At 36.1% G+C, this 19,576-nt stretch overlaps 1 protein-coding gene and 1 pseudogene across 2 annotated transcripts in view; both read left to right on the top strand.

The window, feature by feature from the left end:
* Nucleotides 1–19,576, top strand: part of LOC309614737 (serine hydroxymethyltransferase, mitochondrial pseudogene) — a 241,450-nt pseudogene that overhangs the window by 116,211 nt on the left and 105,663 nt on the right. The gene's annotated exons all lie outside the window — the stretch shown is intronic.
* The window catches only part of TRPA1 (transient receptor potential cation channel subfamily A member 1), a 75,029-nt gene continuing 61,489 nt past the window's right edge, over nt 6,037–19,576 (top strand). Inside the window, 1 exon segment of the mRNA XM_082363684.1 lies at nt 6,037–15,710. Coding sequence (XP_082219810.1) covers nt 15,656–15,710 — 55 coding nt within the window. The 5' untranslated portion in view covers nt 6,037–15,655.

The raw sequence follows: 19,576 nt of genomic DNA on the forward strand, positions 1-19,576 counted from the left end.
TCTTCCTACTTCTTTTTTGAATGATGAAAATAATCATGGCAGGGGCACTGTCGTAATTGCATACCACTGTATCCCCAGTATCCAGCAAAGGGCCTAGCACAGAATTGACCCAAATGATGTTGGTTAAATGAATGAATGAATGATGATGGTATACTGTTTATACATTCCGTTATCTGTCACCTCTAATTAAACTGCTCATAATTTTTCAAGAGCCATAGAGTAACAATTAGGTTGAAACAATTTGCCAAAGACAAACAGTTGATTCAGTGACCAAGATAATAAAAATGAAATCTGTTCCCATTTTGTAAGATGCAGAAATAACTCAGATCAATAAAGATTCAGATTTTTAAAAAAAGCAAACTGATGTTTGCTTTAGGACACACTTGGATTGGAAGTGAAGCAGGAACTAGAGAGTCAGTGGGATCCTGAGTCTCTTGGGAGATCAGAGACCCTCCTGCAACATCCTGGGCTGACCAGCAATTTCTTACAGCGTGCCTTGCTTCTCTCTCAGCATCTACTCCATTCTCTAGCACCCTGTGAGCAATGACACGTATGATACTTTTCTCTGTATTTTTCTTCTCCACCTCGATGGTATTCAAAGTGTTCTTTGTAATGTCATACGTTTCCCCTGCTACCCTGCGGGGGCTGCCATAGTGAGTTGGAAGCTGTTTAAAAAGGGTTTGAGGTCCCGTACCCTGGATTCAAGCAGTGTAGTTTTATCTTTCCCCACCGTGCAGACTGGGATTCTGGGCAAACTCTTCTTAGAAAGACGATTGTTGCTGGAAAAAAAAAAAAAAAAGTTTGAAAACCTTTGAGCAGCCTCTGCTTATGCATGGTTTCTATTTTCTTATCTCTTTGTTTTTCAGTAGCCTCACTCAGCTAAATAAATCCTTCATCCATTGAGATGACCTCTCAGATTTCACCTCAGGATTTTACTGTAAACATATTTTTGATTTCAAAATCCGCTGCTCAAAATCTCATGCTCTTGGTATTAATTCACATTTTGAAAGAAGTAATGCGATGGACACAGTCATTTTTCCCCTTTCAACGTATGATTTCATTGCTCTTAAATTTTTTTCTCTAGTCCCATAAGCTGTAATTGCAAAGGATATACACAGGGCAAACCTTGGCTTCCTTTCTTCCTCCCTCCCTCTCTCTCCCTTTCTTTTTCCTTTATTTCTTGAAGTATAGTTGATTCACAGTGTCATGTTAGTTTCAGGTGTACAACAAAGTGATTCACTTATGCATACATATATATCTGAAACCTTGGCTGTCTTGAAAGTGCCCCAGGTGTGGCAGACATCTTGATTTCTGTGTCATGTGTGTACTTTTTAAAGCTAAATCATAACTTTAATATGTGAGCAGTGTATTTGACAACTATTTTCTCCTAATGCAATACATTATATTTGGGGGTAAAAAGCAAAACAATGTGTACCAAAAAGTGTCTAGCACGGTTAAAATAATAATATTACAGAAATGTTGGGAGAGATTTTTTCATTCAGAAATCTTACTGATACACTCAAATGAGTGATGGTGCATCTATCAGCTGAGTTTCATTATTTCCTAAGAGTGTTACAAGCTTTCTTATATTTATTTTTCTTGGAAACAATTAATAACTAAATAAAATCAGGCATTTTTTTTTTTAAACGTGAATCTATAATACTGTTTATTTATTTATTTATTTATTTTTAAACTTTTGGGTTTATTTATTTATTTATTTATGGCTGTGTTGGGTCTTCGTTTCTGTGTGAGGGCTTTCTCTAGTTGTGGCAAGCGGGGGCCACTCTTCATCGCGGTGCGTGGGCCTCTCACTATCGCGGCCTCTCATGTTGCCGAGCACAGGCTCCAGACGCGCAGGCTCAGTAGTTGTGGCTCACGGGCCTAGTTGCTCCGCGGCATGTGGGATCTTCCCAGACCAGGGCTCGAACCCGTGTCTCCTGCATTGGCAGGCAGATTCTCAACCACTGCGCCACCAGGAAAGCCCAAAAATCAGGCATTTTTAATTCTGAAAATTTTAGAATATTACCGCAGCTAGATAGTTTATACACTAATGTGAATGGGATGCATTCCTCCACATAGTAAAAATAGAATTGTTTTTAGAGAAAAAAAGATAATCTGAAGTCCCTAAGAGATAATTTAATACAACACATATTATTCCAGGAATCAAAGATCCTGAATAAATTATTTGTGAAAGATCGTAGTTACCTCATTCCCGTTATTATACAACTTGAAGAGTTATGGCCCCATAGATTCATGGGACGATAGTGGATTTCAGGGAGTCTGGGAACCACCTAAAATGGTATGATTTATTCATGTATTTACATATAATATTTTCCTAGGTAAATAGTGTGTAGTTTTTATCAGAATCTCAAGGGAGTCCATGACAGGTGAAATTCAAAACAACCACTTTAGCAATTGTACAGTTGTTTCTTTGGTATATTTTGAGGTGGACGTTTGTGATCGGCTTTCCCACCATCCACCTTCCCCGAAATTTTTCAGAGAGAGCCACAATTTTCATTTGAGGATTCATTTTCCACTATTCTTGGTCTATGCCTGAAACTGATTTCACTTTGGCTAGAACCAATATACTGCCTTTTTAAGAGAATTGAGGTTGGAGTCTGTAACTTGCAATTAAGACCTTCCAAAGACTTACCATATATTCTTTTCCCTCAATTACTTGGCTTTGCTTTTTGCAGACAAGATCAAAGGTTGGCTGCAGGCAAAACCAAAGCTTGACCAATAGAATTTGCTCTGTCTTTCATTTGCTGGAACAGATTATATATAGGGAAACACCAGCCTTGTGCTAGCATTAAGTCCCCATCAGTCGATTTTATTATTACCAACATTTTGCCTTTTTTTGCTCCCTTTATAATGTTTCCTCAGTGGCTGCAGTTGCTTACTTCCCACTGAGACTTAATGTTACTTCTTCCTGGATAGTGAGAGATCACTTTTGGCCTTCCTTTTCTGGTGCATTCTTCTGGATACCATCAATTTTTTCCCCCTGGCTTCTTGCCCTAAGAAGGAAAGATTCTTAAACAAGGATTGTGAAATTCAACTTCTGTTCTACAGACTGATGCTTCATTAATGATTTTAGGGAGAGACAGAGGTCATTGCCAGTAACCATATGGATGAAGCATTGAATATTACCCCTCAAACACATTATTTATTCCTTCTTGATGAGAACACTTCTATCCTGTAGGACTTAGCCCAACTGTTCTGTAAAGACTTTTTTCTTTCTACACTTCATTGTGGGAAATTTTATACGTTCTGAAAAGTAGCTGGAATAGGCATATGATTAGCATGGAGTAACAGCAGACTAACCCTCCTACTGAAACAACTAGAAAAAGTCAGATAAATAATGCAAACCAGATTTTGAAAGGTATCATTGAGCTGTGGAAGTAACAAAGATAAAATCAATTGAAATTATGGAGAGATGAGACCCTTCCAAAGTATGCTGATGAGGGTCAGGTATATTTCCCTCTGGGAGTATTTAAAAATTCTGAACATGGGCAGAAGGTAGAGGTTAGAATACCCAGAGGAGATTTATAGGAGGAAAGAGAGACCTGCAAAGCTTTTACTGGTTATGTGGGGCTAGAGTAATACATTGGAGATGGAAGGGGTTCTACTGAATGGTAAATTTCCCCATGAGCCATTTTCTGAGTTCTAGGTCTATACAGGAGGCTGAGGAGAAATCCAAAAGCACTTCTAAAAGGCAGAGTGGGATCCTGGGTAGTTTCACTGTCTAAAAACAACAGCCAGTATTCTTCAAGATCCTTGACAAAATGTAAAGCTGTGTGGGGTGAGGATCTAAAAAGATCACCTGAGAACCTCTGAAGGCAGAAATAAATCTCCTACAATGTTTCAATACTAAGGAGGCAAGCACCAAAAAAAATCTCAATTAATATCCCAGAAAGGACATGCCTTTAAAATCGATGTGAATAAGAATGAATCTTATTAAATGCAACCCAGGCCTGACTCAGCACAATCGTTGACTGAATTGAAATATTCATCTGTTCTCTCTCTTTTCCTGAGAAAGGAAATATGGAAATCTCTTTGATGGGAAAGTACTTCAACTACAGCCTTTATGGTCTTTTAACATTAGAGGCTATATAGTTCTTTATTGTTCATTTTATCTCATATGTGATCAACAATTACTAGACAGAGAGCTGATCCATGATATTGGGCGTAACAGACAAGGATATTAAAATTCCATCAACAGTATTAAGACAAAATATTGTGCAAAAGTATAAGCATGCTGAATGGGAGGACTGAATAGAGAATCCAGAAATAAACCTATAGATATTTAGGCAGCTGCTTTATGGCAAAGCTGACCTAGCAGTGCACTAGACAAAAGCAGCTTTGAAATAACAGTGCTGGGTTCAGTTGTACCCTTTTTTTTAGATTCCACATATCTACAAAACAAAAAATAGAGTTACAGATGTAGAAAACAAACTTATGGTTACCGGGGGGTAAGGGGTAGGAGGGATAAATTGGGAGATTGGAATGGACATACAGACACTACTATATATAAAACAGATAACTAATAAGGACCTACTGTATAGCACAGGGAACTCTAATCAATACTCTGTAATGGTCTATATGGGAAAAGAATTTTAAAAAGAGTGGATATATGTATATGTATAACTGACTCACTTTGCTGTATACCTGAAACTAACACAACATTGGAAATCAACTAGACTCCAATAAAAATGAAAAAAAAAACCCAAAAACTGTGCTGGGTTAATCAGATGTCCGTATGAGGGACCAGTGAACTTTGACTCCCATCTCACACCATATATAAAAATCAAGTTCATATAGATTATTATAGATCTACATGTGACACGGAAAGTGTCAAACCTTTTAGAAAAAAGTCATCTTTGTGACTTGGATTGTTTAAAATAGTACACAGAAAGCATTAAAGATAAAGGAAAAAGTTGATCAAGTGGATTATGTTAAAATTAAGAACTTCTGTGTATCAAAAGACACCTCTAAGAGAGTATAACAACAACCCACACAGTGGAGGACAATACTCTCTTACATATACCTGAAAAAAGACCTTTATCCACGACATACAAAGAACTCTTACCAATCAATAAGAAAAACATAGACATACCAAAAATATTGATAAAATATTTTAACATATACATCACAAATGAGGATATCCAAAGAGCCAGTAAACCTATAATAAAATGCTCAACTTTACTGTTTTCAAGGAATTGCAAATTCAACCACAATATATCACAATACTCCTGCCAGAAATAAAAAATGAAAAAGATAAAAAATATCAAGTGTAGGCAAAGATGTGGATAAACTGGAACACTTAGACAATGCAGGTGTGAATATAAATTGGTATAATCCCTTGGGAAGGTAGTTTAGTGCTATTTGTTACAACTGAACGATACGCACCCTATGACCCAATTATTCTCAACAACAACAAATATCTCAACAACAAAAATATGAACATATGTTCATCAGAGGACATGAAATAGAATTATCATAGTGGCACTAATTTGTAACAGTAAAAAACCTGAAAATTCCAAATGTCAGTCAATAGTAGAATGGATCAGTAAATGGTGGTATATTCACACATTGGAATATATGTAGCAATGAGAATGAATGATTTACAACTACCTAAACAATTCCCAAATATCTCATCCTAATATTGAATGAAAAACCAAGGCACACAGGAGTGTTCCATTTACATAAATTACAGAAGTTAGCAAAGATGTGCTGCGAGAAGCCAGGCTGATGATCAGCCTTGGGAAGTGGTGGTGGGGATTCACGTGGGGTCTTCTGAGGTTCTGGTAATATTGCCTTTCTTCATCTGGATGCCAGTTACTCGGGTGTGTTCACTTCATGGATATTGAGATTTCCCTTACAGATTTTTTAAAAAGTAGGCAAAACAGTAAAATGAGCCATCATGTACCCATGTAATCTTACTCAGCTACAATGATCAGCTTATGACTAATTTTGTTTCAAAGATACTCCCACTTCTCACTTCCCATATTGCTTTGAAGCAAATTCCAGACATTGTATCATTCATAAATGACAATGCTTCCTGAATGTTAGATACACACACACACACACACACACACACACACATTCAAACTCTATGTTTAAAATGACCCCCTTTCCTATGGCTCTCTAAGATAATAGTTTTCTAGTTTTGTTAAAAGTCTTTTACAATATTCTATTTTCAGAATGATGTGTGTGAACAAATATATTAGATGAAATTGCTTTTTAAAAATCAATATTTGACTTTACAATTGTAAGAAGGCTCAGAAGACAATTAAGGCACAAAATGGAAATTTTGCTTTCTATAGCAAATTATAGCTTTGTGGATTCAAGTGACATATAATAATACACAGGGCATGTTTATTGCTGTGGTTTGGACATTTGTATAAAGGAATTATGGTGCTTCTTGAGCACAGGATGTTTACACCAATGATACTCTCCTTTGTATTACCATGATCTATATTTACTCAACATGTCTTGATGTTGGAATCCTTGAGTCATCATTAAGGAAGTTGGCCTAAGCCCTTGAAATACAATGATGTTTTCCTGGATAACTTTTCAATGAATAAACTTTTATGGTGACAAAAGCAGAGGAGTCCTTTGGCAAAGTTATCAATACTGATTCTTCCCTCACTGTAATTGGCCTCTGCAAAAGATAAGCAGGCCATGGAAGAAACTCCTGCTAGCAGATTTTATTCTTCTTTTGTGTGTGTTTGTTTTTTTCTTTTTTTCAGCTGCACCACGCGGCATGTAGGACCTTAGTTCCCCGACCAGAGATCAAACCCCCGCCCCCTGCATTGGGAGTGCAGTCTTAACCACTGGACCACCATGGAAGTCCCTAGTTGATTTTATTCTTGATAATATAGGTAATGAGTTCTCCAGCCCCCAATAAAAAGTAAAGCCAAAATTTTGGAGCTAATCTCTTTTTGATTTTAATTGGTTTCCTCTTCCAGCAACCAAGAGACATCTTCCAAATTTGTGCCATTTTTAATAAAGGGGAAAGGGTAATGATAAGGGCTTTTTGATGTTGTTTTGTTTTTAGAATGAGTAGTTTTAGAATGACTCTTCCTGTGTCATTAGTGAGAAATTGTGAGAGGCTATGTATTAGAAGGTGTGATATTGTGATTTATAATAAAAAATATATATATTTGGTCTTTGTCCCCTTTTCTGGAACAGAGCTTCTAAAACCATTGGAATTTCCTAAATGGTGAGCGCTATACAGGTATCTTTTGTACTGTTAATGTGATTTCTGGAAAGCAGGTAGATAAGGATGGGGGTTGGTTGTCAGATCACCACGTGATTAGAGGGTTAAAATTTTCAGTCCCACCCCACTGACCCTCAGGGAGAGGAGAGGAGATTGGGGTCAATTGCCAATGGCCAATGATTTAATCTATCATGTTTATGTAACGGAGCCTCCATTAAAACCCCAAAGGAGAGGGTTTGGAGAGCTTCCAGGTTGGTGAACATGTGGAGATTTGTGGAAAGTCTGAAGAGGGCACAGAAGCTCCACACCCTTTCCCCATAACCTTGGCTTATGCATGTCTTCATCCAGATGTTCCTGAGTTATATCCTTTTATAATAAGTCAGTAATCTAGTAAGTAAAATGTATCTCTGAGTTCTGTGAGCCGCTCTAGCAAATTAATAGAACCCTAGGAGGGGGTAGTAGGAACCTCTGATTGATAGCCAGTTGGAAGTACAGGTAACAACCTGGACTTATGACTGTCATCTGAAGTCCAACAAGGGGGTCATTGGAACCTCCAATCCATAGCCTGCGGGTCAGAAGCACAAGTGACAACCTGGGCTTGCTACTGGCACCTGAAATGGGGGGGGGGCAGTATTGTGGGATTGAGCCCCTAACCTGTGGAATCTGATGCTATCTCCAGGTAGACAGTGACAGAATTGAGTTGAATTGTAGGACACCCTGGTGGTGTCTGGAGAATTGTTGGTGTGCAGAAACCTCTTCTGCCAAACACTGAAACTGGATCCAAGAATCTAAAGAGAAGTACTGTTGTTAACGTCAAAGAAAAAAAGTCTTTACTGTTATATTAACAAAAAGTACAGAGTAGAGCAATTGCAAGATTGGTTCAGTAGCTCAATGATATTGTCACAGACACAGATTCTGTTCATCCTTTAGTACCATTCTTAGCATGCCAGTTTCCATTCTCATGCAGTTTGCCTCATGTCACAAAATCATTGCCACAGCTCCAACATTAAATCCTCATATGACAATGTCCAAAGCTAAAGAAAGGAGGGAGGCAGAAAGAAAAGTGCCTGTCATAGGGTCCTCTCCTTCAATCAAGGAGTTAAATTATTCTCAGAAGCCCACCACCCTCCCAGCCAACCTTCTCATGTCTCAAGTTCTAGTTGTTCATACCCAAACCAATCACTGGCAAAGTGGAATGGGATTACCACAATTAGTTTAGACATATTATGGTTTAGTCCCTGGGCTTATCAAATAAAACTCAGTATTATCAAAGAAAAAGATGGAGTGGAATTCATCTCTCCTGGGTTGCATCGTGGTTGTCTGCCATGCACCATTTTGAACAAAGTCCTCACGTGTGTTTTCCAACCTTGCATTCATCAACATGTGTTATATGCCAGATGTAAGACAACAGAAATCAACATGGAAAGCAAGAAAAACAAATAAAAACAACTTATTTATTAACACTTTTAGTGCACAGACATAACAATATACTCTATCTATCTATTTTGTGGAAGGCTCATAAGTCATGTCACTTTAGTAAACTTGTTCTAGATAAATGCATTAGTTGAGATAAGGATAACATTTGAGCAGACATTCTCAATCCTACAATACTACAAAGAATGGGTAGAAAGGAGTGCTAACAGTGCAATTTCATCACAACCATAAAAAATAATTAAAGTCATATTTACCTCTGATGATATTTCATCTTTATACACCAGATCACCAAGTAATTTTCTGGAAATCTAAATAAAATAACTCTGTAAAAATGTATGAAAGAACTCCAAAAGATAGCACGAAAGGCCACTGAAAGAAGGAAAAATCAACAAATGGAGACTTTATCGTGATGACTATTCTGGAACAAACACATCTGAGTTTATCTTCTCCCCAAATATTTATTGCATTTGCTAAGACAGCTTTCCTGATGTTTTAAACTTTTCATATGACTAGACACCCTTGTGACTAGGCAGCAACACTGTGAAATTGTGAGGAGGCAACTTTAAGGATAATCGGGCAACATTTGGTAATATAAACACCTGCTCTATTAATCCTAATGGAAGATTAACATCTGCACAGAAAGAAAATTAGCAGTTCAAACAGCGTTCACCCAAGTCTGAGGTGTGCAGTGCATCCTTGGTGTCTTTGTACCTGAAGCTGGCCAAATTGGCCAGCATCTTCTGGAAGTGTGGTCTATAAGGGGAGCAGATTTTTACTGTTTGAACAGATGGATGGAATTGGATCAGATTATTCCCATGAATGTGACTGGAATCCTCATTAAAGGATGCTCACCCAAGAGAAAAAACATAAATCTAGAAATGCAGGGTGCAGGAGAAAAAGTGAAAGGAAGATAGTGCTGGGAAGCAATAGGAGGATAAGAAGAGATAAACAGAGGAGGCCAATGCATTTCTACTGCCCCCAATCATAGTCGTATCATCACCTGCCTGTTAGGACCACCTAACTGGTCCCCCGTCTTTAGTTTTTGTGCCATCCAACCCATTCCTCACGTGAGCAGCTTGATTTTTCTAAGAAGCAAATTGGGTTGCTCCACCTTTTTGGTGTCTCACACAATCTACAAGGTGAGAGATAAAGCCCTTGACAATCTCACTGCTACTTACCTATGTAGACACTCACTGCTCAGTTTTATGCTCCAAGATCATTGAAAAACTTGTATCTGACTTTCAGGTTCTCAAGGCTTTATCCATACTGTTTCTTTGCCCTCAAACGGCTTCTCCACCATCCGTTGACTTCTGTTAACACACCAACTGCTTTTCCCTCTAGGAGAAGGTCTTCAGGCCAGAAACCATGTCTTTCTTTCTTGTGTCTCCAGTATCTAGCCCAGAACGTCTTTAGCAAATGTTAATTGAATGAATGCATCATTTAAAATGGGAGATTAATGTTTAGCCATATATTCATTCCAATACTTTATTTCAATTTGTACACTGAGATTTATTTTAAATGCTGTTAGATGTAAAAGAAAACTGTGATATTTATCTTGGTTTTTCCAATAGTAGTGAAGGGATTTTTTATTTTAATTGAAGTGTAGTTGATTTACAGTGTTGTATTGGTTTCTGGTGTACAGCAAAGTGATTCCATTATATATGGGTATTCTTTTCCAGATTCTTTTCCATTATGGGTTATTTTAAGATATTGAATATAGTTCCCTGTGCTATGCAGTAGGATCTTGTTGTTTATCTATGAAGTGATGTTTAAGGAAAGAGGGTAATGATGTTCAGCTTGACTCTCAATTTGGCCTTTATTAGAGATTAACTGGTTATCTCCCTTGGATCTCTGCTTGGAATCTCCCAACGAGGGTGAGACACAATTTGTCCAATATTAACCCTAATTTGGATTGATTCTGTGCCTTCCTGAGCAAGAACGTAATTTTACTTTGTTTCTTTTTCTGAAACCACAACACAGGAAATTTATATCTGGAAGGGTTTGCTCTTGGGCAGGCAATTTGTCTGGAAGTATTTATTGAGCACAGTCAGGATGAATCAGACTACCGAGTCTCAGCGTTTACAGATGAAAATAACAATTACATGAGTAGAGAGATGGAGGGAGTAGGTGAGGCAACTTGTTGATGTGTGGAGATTATTAAATGTTAGAGTTGGCAGCCAAAGATGTTAGGGAATCTTTATCCCTAACAGTCCTTAAAAGTCACATATGTTGACTTTGGGAAAGTCAGTCTACCACGCTATGCCTAAGCTTCCTCATTTGTAAAAAGGGGAAAATCAAGGACCTACTTTCATAAACTGTCATGAGAATTCAATGAGATAATAAACCTAAAGCACTGAAATGAGAGAATAAGTATGAAACTCTACTTCCACTCATCTCAGCCTCAAATTGTCCTCCAGCTTCCATAGTGTCTATGTCCCAGAGGTCTAATAAATCCTAACCCCCTCTTTATTTCTACGGCCATGGTTCAGGGTTTCTTCCTCTCTGACTTTCTGACCACCACGCCATCCATATCGATTTTATTGACCCCACTCTGGCTTGCTTCATCCCCTACGATATTGTTAGAGATATCTCCCCAAACACCTGGAGTTTAAAGCCCTACAATATGGACAACCCTATTACCAAAGCATCCATGGTCCTTCACGCTCTCCTTTCCTTCTATGCCCTCATGAGAACCCATGTGCTTGCAATGCCTTCATTTCACCATCCTTTCTCACTTCCGTGATTTGCACCTGCTCCTCCTTCTGTCCGCACTGATCTTGCTCCCATGCATCTTCCTTCCTCACCCCAATTTTCTCCTCGTTAGCCGCTACTCATCAAATAAGAAGGGCTTTGCTTCCTTCAGAGAGCCTTCCCTGAGCAACCTCCCACCCATAGCTGTGGTCCCACAGCACCTGCGGAAGGACTAACAGCAAGGACATTTCTTCCTCCTCTTAGGAACTACATCTCCCAGAATCCCTTGCAGTTATTATGGTCATGTGGCCACAATGGGTCTGGCCCAAAGCAGTGCCCTAGAGTTGGACCATGCTTTCTCTTCTTCCATGACTTCATACAAATAAACAAGGCAACAAGGGAAGCCACTAGATGATTATAGCAGGATCCCTGGTCTGTGAACCACGACTTGAAGAGAAGTTTCTGGCTGATTGGGAATACCTGTTTTGGACTTTGCGTGATTGATGTACCAACTCTGATTCCCGCAGTTAGCCTATGCTAACACTGTACACTCTGGTGCAAATATCTACTTCTCTTTCTTTCACATTAAATTCGCAGCTCCTTAGGACATCCTAATATACTACCTAGTATACAATTACTGCTCAATAAATGTTTCTGAATTAATAATTGAATGAGTGAATAAAAATGAATTAGGGACAGAAAACAGAACACATCAAATGGAGCATCTCCAATCAAGTTGTCATGTTTGATGTCTGCAGCTAGCTTAACTTAAGACATTACAGCTCTCACAATTATCTTGTTAATTACTCTCTTTAGAAGTTTATTTTTCTTCAAATCATATCTATGGTAGACCCAGATATATGCTTATGGTTTGAGGCTTTCGTCATTTTATTTTGGATAGTTTTCTCTTGGATAATTCAGTTTTGTCCCCAAGTTACCGGTATATTACACATTTTAATAGGTAAATGACAATGTTGCAATCCTTTATATACTTTTCTTGGTGTTCTGTCTTTTATTCAGTAGAAGGATGGTAATTAGTTTCCCGCAGAAGCTAGATAATTCTCCTAAGGCTACCACTTTTAACTAATTTGATTTGTGATATTATAAGAGGCCATGGTAGGTGAGATAAACTTACAAGCAATAATTAAATTAGGTGACTCCTTTTCAGTGGGCAGAAATCAAATTTCAAAACTCAAATGATGAAAACTTAGTGTTCAGTCATCATTTATATAAGGTAATCTAATAAAAAGGCATAATATTGACTCCTAGAATGAACCACCCCTTGTATAATTATATGGGACTATAAAAGTGGGTGTAACCTATTGACTGTGTGGGAAAAGGAACAGCTCTCTACTTGGATGTCTAAGCCTGGGTAACATTAGAAACAGTATGTCAATTTCCATGAATAAAGGTAAGCATAATTTTTATTCAATATCTTGTAACTTTCATATTTTTAAAGGATAATGCATGTATTTCAGCTCTTAGGTGAGCCAGGGTTTCTGACATAAGAAATTAATATAATAACAATACTAATTATGTATCTGAAAGGCTAGTTTGTGTTTCAACTGTAAGGAATATAAGTTCTCATTTTATATTTGATGTTACTTAGTTCCAATTTGGCCTAGTTCCCATCATGAATTGGATGAAATTAAAACTTTATTTTTACCTATAATTTTATTTGAATTGTTTGAGCTATGGTTGTCCAGAATTCACTGAGAGGTTTAATTAAGACCTGGAAATCTAAAAAGTTTTTCTCGTCACAGACTGGGATAAGTTAATACATCCTTGAAACAATAAAACAAGAATAACTCCATATACTGAAGACAGACTTGGAACTACAGATATTATTTGTGTTAACTACTTAAGATAAATTCAATAAAACATTTTCATATATTAATTTAAAATATCCTTGTGCTCAAAAGGTTCCATATATAATAAAGTTATTAAGGTAAATAGCAGAGGTGCTTTCTTTTGTACTTTTACTGCCCCAGTCAACAATGATCTCGGTATAAATTAATTAAGTGGATAGCAGGTAAAGTTGCACCATAGATGCTTTTTATAATCGGCAGGGAGCTTCACTGTACTTTCAAATCCTATAAAGTACAATACTGCTACTATGAGAAATCCACCATTATCTCATTCTTTGGCAGATATCATGGAAATGTATTTTAAATTTTGACTCTTGCTTCAGGTTAAATAGTTAGAAATAAAAATTCACAACATAAAGATTAATTCCACCATCTGATTAAGTTATGGAATACAATTTATAGGAATAGAACACAAGTAAAATAAATTTATATATCTTGCTTTATTCTAAAATTTGAAATACTATTTGCCATGACACAAGGGACTCTTAGCAAGGTTTTCTTTGTCTAGGGAGCCAACTTAATTAGCTTTTTTTAATATCTCACATTTGAAATAATCTTATTGGATTTGCATTTTTATTAATTGCTCCAATAATCTCTCTAGTCCACAGTTGCCAAGGGCCCTGGAATGGTGCTGGTTTGGGTAATCTGTGTCTATCAGTTGGTCTTCTGGGAGGTATAGACAGGGCAGAATCTGCTTGGGTTTCTCTGTATCAAAGTACACTGAATTTCTGATTCCTGGTAGAAAAGAGCATTTCATAGGTGTCCACAGTAATATGTGTGTGTGTGTCTTTGTGCATGCATGCATGTGTGTGTATAACTTATCTATTTATCTGTACTAAGCAGAATTTTCCATCTGGGACTCTATTGTCACCAAACTAACATGGCCTAGGGAGTAGTAGAATCTCATGGACATTAATTTCTTCCCTTCCTCCCAGACCCAATTCTTTCTAATGTAACTTAATTATTTCAAGATGTGCTATACAAAAAAATTTCTCTTTTCCACACAAGTTGGCAGAAACAGGATATAATTTTTTTAAATTACAGAGAAAATAAGAGAAAGCAATGGATTCAGATAGTTGCCTAAGCACACGTCTACCTTCTTTCCCAACTGAAAACCTATGAAATAACAAAAATGTGTTTTTAATAAAGAGTAAATCCAAACCAAGGTAGGAAAACAAAAAAACAATGCATCCAACAATTTAGACACCTTAAAGAATTATGGAAATATGGGAGGGCAAAGGTATGTCATGAAATTTTGTAGAGCTGGTATAAAATTCAGTGATTGTACCGATGGTCATGAACTTGGAAGAGTGCAAGCCTTCAAATAATTTGAGAAATTTCTCTTTCTTGATGAGAAAAGAGATAGAAGGAAAGAGAAAAATACCTTTCATGACATTGATTCCCAGATCAATCTGTGTCTTACACTAGTACTGCATTATCACAGGTCTTTTTAGTTCTATGAGCCAGTCAATTCCACTGTTGGTTCCAGTTTTGGTTGTGTCTTTCTGCTTTCTGCCATGAAAAGATACCTAACCTTGTGGATATAAATGATGATATTGAATAAAATGGAAGACAATTTCCCAGAGCCAAAGAAAATCATTAGATTAGAAGTAACCACAGAGTTCAGAACAAGGCAAACAACAGAAATCCTTCACTGAGTTGCATATTGGTGAAATTTTCATAACACCTAGAATAAGATAAAAATCCTAAAAGATTCTGGAGAGAAAATAAAATAAATTACCAAGAAATGAATGAGAAACAGATTGATATAATTTCTCTGTAAAAAATGGATGATGACAGGGAAAAATAAAGTCTTCAAATTTCTGAGGGAAAATGACTTTGAAAGAGTTGTATATCTATTTAAACTATCACCCAATAGGAAGCCAAAATAAGGACAGTTTTGGACACTCAAGAGCCTAGAACTTTTTACCACCAACTTCTCTTCAACAAATTCTTCTTCTCTAGAAGAATTACTTATATATGGAATCCAGAAAATTCATATGACTCTAAGAAAATGAATGATAAAGATTGTGAGAAACAGTAATATAAAATATAATAATTCACAATTGTCTAAATATTTTTATAAAGTTTAATTTTTAAAAATCTGAAACTAAACACTGGATATATTAATATGGATGACAGGGACAATCAGGAAGAAATAAATGTAAGCATGCTAAGCTTATTATATTATAAATGGGAAGATATAGACAATCATTAACTTTTGAGATTGACAAAGATCTCAAGTGAGGAACAACAATAAGATATTTTGATGATTTCCCATCAGAAACAATGGAGGTCAGAAGGCAGTGTAATAAAATTCAAAGTGCTTTAAAAACCTGTTGAATAAAAGTTCTACATCCAGCAAAAGTATCCCTTAATAATTTTTTTCAAGCAGAATTGCCTTACAAGAAATTCTAAAGGAAGTTCTTCAGATTGAAAGGAAATGATACCAGACATTAACTCAAATCTACAGGAAAAAATGAAGAGCACTGAATATGGTAAATATTATAACACTTTATTTTGAAGTGTATAACATACATAGATATAGTATACATCCATAAATGTATTACATATGACAGTGATAGTATGAAGGTGGGAGAGAAAATGGAGGTGTATTGGAGCAAAGTTGTTATAGTTTACTGGAATTAAATAAGTATTAACCTCAAGTAGATTGTGATAAGTTGAAGATGAACATTGTAATCACTACACAAAGAAAATAACTTATTAAAACAATCTACCAATGAATTAAAATGGTCTGCTAAAAGAATTGTTGAACACAAAAGAAGTCAGTAATGGAGGAATAAAATGGGAGAAAAATATATGAGACATAGAAAACAAATATCAAAATGGCAGTACTATAGCAAAAATTACATTAAATGTCAATGATTAAACATTGCAATTAAAAGGCAGAGATTGTGGAGTTGAATAAAAGAGCCAGATCTAACTCTATGCTATGTATAAGAAATATTTTAAAGATACATATAGGTTAGAAGTAAAAGGATGGAAAAAGAGCTACCATGTAAACAATAAACATAGGTGATCCAGAGTAGCTATCTCAGACAAAATAGACTTTAACACAAGAAATATTACTAAAGACAAAGAAAGAAATTTCATAATAATAAAAGGGAAAATATAACAGAATAGCAATAATTACAAATATGCATACATTTAAGAACACACAGCTACCCAAAATGAAGTAAATCTTGAACAAAACTGAGAGAATAAATCAACAATTTAACAGTTATAATTGGAGATTTTAATACTCTTCTCTCAGCAACTGATAGAATAGACAGAAAATCACTAAGAATATAGAAGACTTGAACAACACTATTAACCAAATGGACTTTAAAACATTCAGAAACTTTACCAAATGACAGTGGAATACACATTCTTTTGAAGTGTACATGAAACAATTTCCAGGAGCAACCACATGCCATACCTAAAACAAGTCTCAGTAAGTCTACATTTGAATTTAGATGCATTGAAATCATACAAAGTATATTCTCTGACCACAACCAGATTGTCAAAAACAACAAAAAGAAATCTGGGGGAACCCCAAATACTTGGAAATTAAACACACACTTCCAAAAAAGAACTTGTGAATTAGAGAAGAAACCACAAATGTAAACACAACAAAGCAAAGTTTATGGGATGCAGCTAACACAGTGCTTAGATTAGCTTTAAATAATCTTTAAATGCTTATATTAGAAAGACCTAAAATCAAAAACCTCAAGGTTACATATCAAGGAAGTAACAAATCAAATCCAAAGTGATTAGAAAGAAAGATAAATCAAAAGAAAAAATATTGAAAACAGTGAAACCAAAAGTAGTAAAACAATAGAGAAAAGTCAATAGAATCAAAAGTTGATTTTTTGAAAAGATCAAGAAAATTGATAAACTATTTGCTAGACAAGACAGATGACACAAATTACCAAATCAGGAAGGAAAGAGGGGATGTTATTACAGACCCTGAAAGAACTAAAAGGACTGTAAGAGAATTTTATGAACTTTATGGCAAGAAATGGGCAACTTAGATGGACAAATTTCTCTAAAGACACAATTCACCAAAGTTTACTCAAGCAAAAATATTTTAAAAATCTATAAAAGATAATAAAAGTGAATTGGTAATTAAATATTTTCCCAGAAAGAAAAGAGAAAACCCAGACAGACCCAAACAGCTTCAGAGGTGAATTCTATCAAACATGAAAGAAATAATACGAATATTATACAACCACTTAGAAAATAGAAGGGCACATTTCTGAACTCCTTCAGAGAGGCCACTATTATACTGATACCAAAGCCACACAGAGACATCAGAAAATAAGAAAACTATACACCGATATTCTTTGTAAACATAAACAAAAAATCTTTAACAAAATATTAGCAAATTAAATCCAGCAACATATAAAAGTTTGATTTAATATTAAAAACTCAACTAATATAAGATAATAGAATAAGTAAGGAGAAGCACACGATCATCTCCATAGTTATAGAGAAAGTATCAGACAAAATTTAACACTCATTAATGATAAAAATATCTCTTAACAAAGTAAGCATAGAGGAGACGTTCCTCAACCTGATAATATGCAACTGTGAAAATCCTACTATTAACATCATACTCAGCGGTGGAAGAGAATATTTTCCCCCTAAGATTGGGAACAAGGCAAGGATGTCCACTCTCTGGACTTGCTATTCAACAATGTCCTGGAGCTTCTAACCAGTGCACTGAAATGGAAAAATAGAAGTTAAAGGCATACAGTTGGGAAAGGAAGAAGCAAACTGTCTTTATAGCTTAAGACATGATCATATACATATAATTTTCTAAGGAATCTAGAAAAAAACTATTAAAGTTAGTGAGCAAGATTAGCAAGTTTGTGGGAATAAAAGCAATATGAAAAATCAATTGTATTTCTATATATTAACAACAGACAATCTGAAAGTGAAATTAAGAAAACAATTCCGGTTCTGAAGAACCTAGGGTCAGGACAGGAATAAAGATGCAGACGTAGAGAATGGACTTGAGGACACAGGGAGGGGGAAGGGTAAGCTGTGACAAAGTGAGAGAGTGGCATGGACATAACATACACTACCAAATGTAAAATAGATAGCTAGTGGGAAGCAGCCACATAGCACAGGGAGATCAGCTCGGTGCTTTGTGTCCACCTAGAGGGGTGGGATAGGGAGGGTGGGAGAGAGATGCAAGAGGGAGGAGATATGGGGATATATGTATATGTATACCTGATTCACTTTGTTATACAGCAGAAACTAACACACCATTGTAAAGAAATTATACTCCAATAAGGATGTTAAAAAAAAAAACAATTCCATTCAAAATATCTTTTTTAAAATTTATTTATTATTTATTTAATTTTTTAAAACAATTTTTGGCTGCATTGCGTCTTCGTTGCTGTGCGCGGGCTTTCTCTAGTTGCAGTGAGCGGGGGCTACTCTTTGCTGTGGTGTGCAGGATTCTCATTGTCATGGCTTCTCTTGTTGTGGAGCAGGGCTCTAGGCACGCGGGCTTCAGCAGTTGTGGCACATGGGCTCTAGAGCGCAGGCTCAGTAGTTGTGGTGCACAGGCTTAGTTGCTCTGTGGCATGTGGGATCTTCCTGGACCAGGGCTCGAACCTGTGTCCCCTGCATTGGCAGGCAGATTCTCAACCACTGCGCCACAAGGGAAGCCCCCAAATATCTTAAAACTAATAAAATACTTAGGAGTACATTTAACAAGAAAGGTGTATGACCTGTACATGGAAAACTATAAAACACTGCTGACAGAAATCAAGAAAGATTATGTAAATGGAGAAAAATACCATGTTTATGGATTAGAAGACAATATTAAGATGGCATGTCTCACCAAACTGATCTATAGACTCAGTGAAATTCCTGTCAAAATGCTAGCAAGCTTTTCCATGGAAATTGACAAGATGATCCTAAAATTTATAGTGCAAAGGACTTAGAACAGCCAAAACAATTTAGAAAAACAAAGAACAAAATTTGGAGGACTTACACAATCTGAGTTCAAAATTGACCATGAAGCTACAAAATCAAAACTGTATGGTACTGGCTTAAACACAAATGTATCTATCAATGGAATAGAACAGGGAGTGCAGAAACAAACGCATATATTTATGGTCAATTGATTTTTGACAATGGTTACAAGGCAAATCTATGCAGAAAATATAGGTTTTTTCAACAAATGGTAATAATTGGATATCTGTGTGAAATAAAAAGAAACTCAGAACTCTACCTCTCACCATACACAAAAATTAACTCAAAATGAATCTTTGTAAAAGCTGAAACCATAAACCTTCTAGAAGAAAATATTGACGAGAATCTTCTTAATTTAGCAGGGAAAAATTTC

The sequence above is a fragment of the Balaenoptera borealis genome (genome assembly GCF_965194805.1).
Source record: "Balaenoptera borealis genome assembly, chromosome: 17".
Lineage (NCBI taxonomy): Eukaryota > Metazoa > Chordata > Mammalia > Artiodactyla > Balaenopteridae > Balaenoptera > Balaenoptera borealis.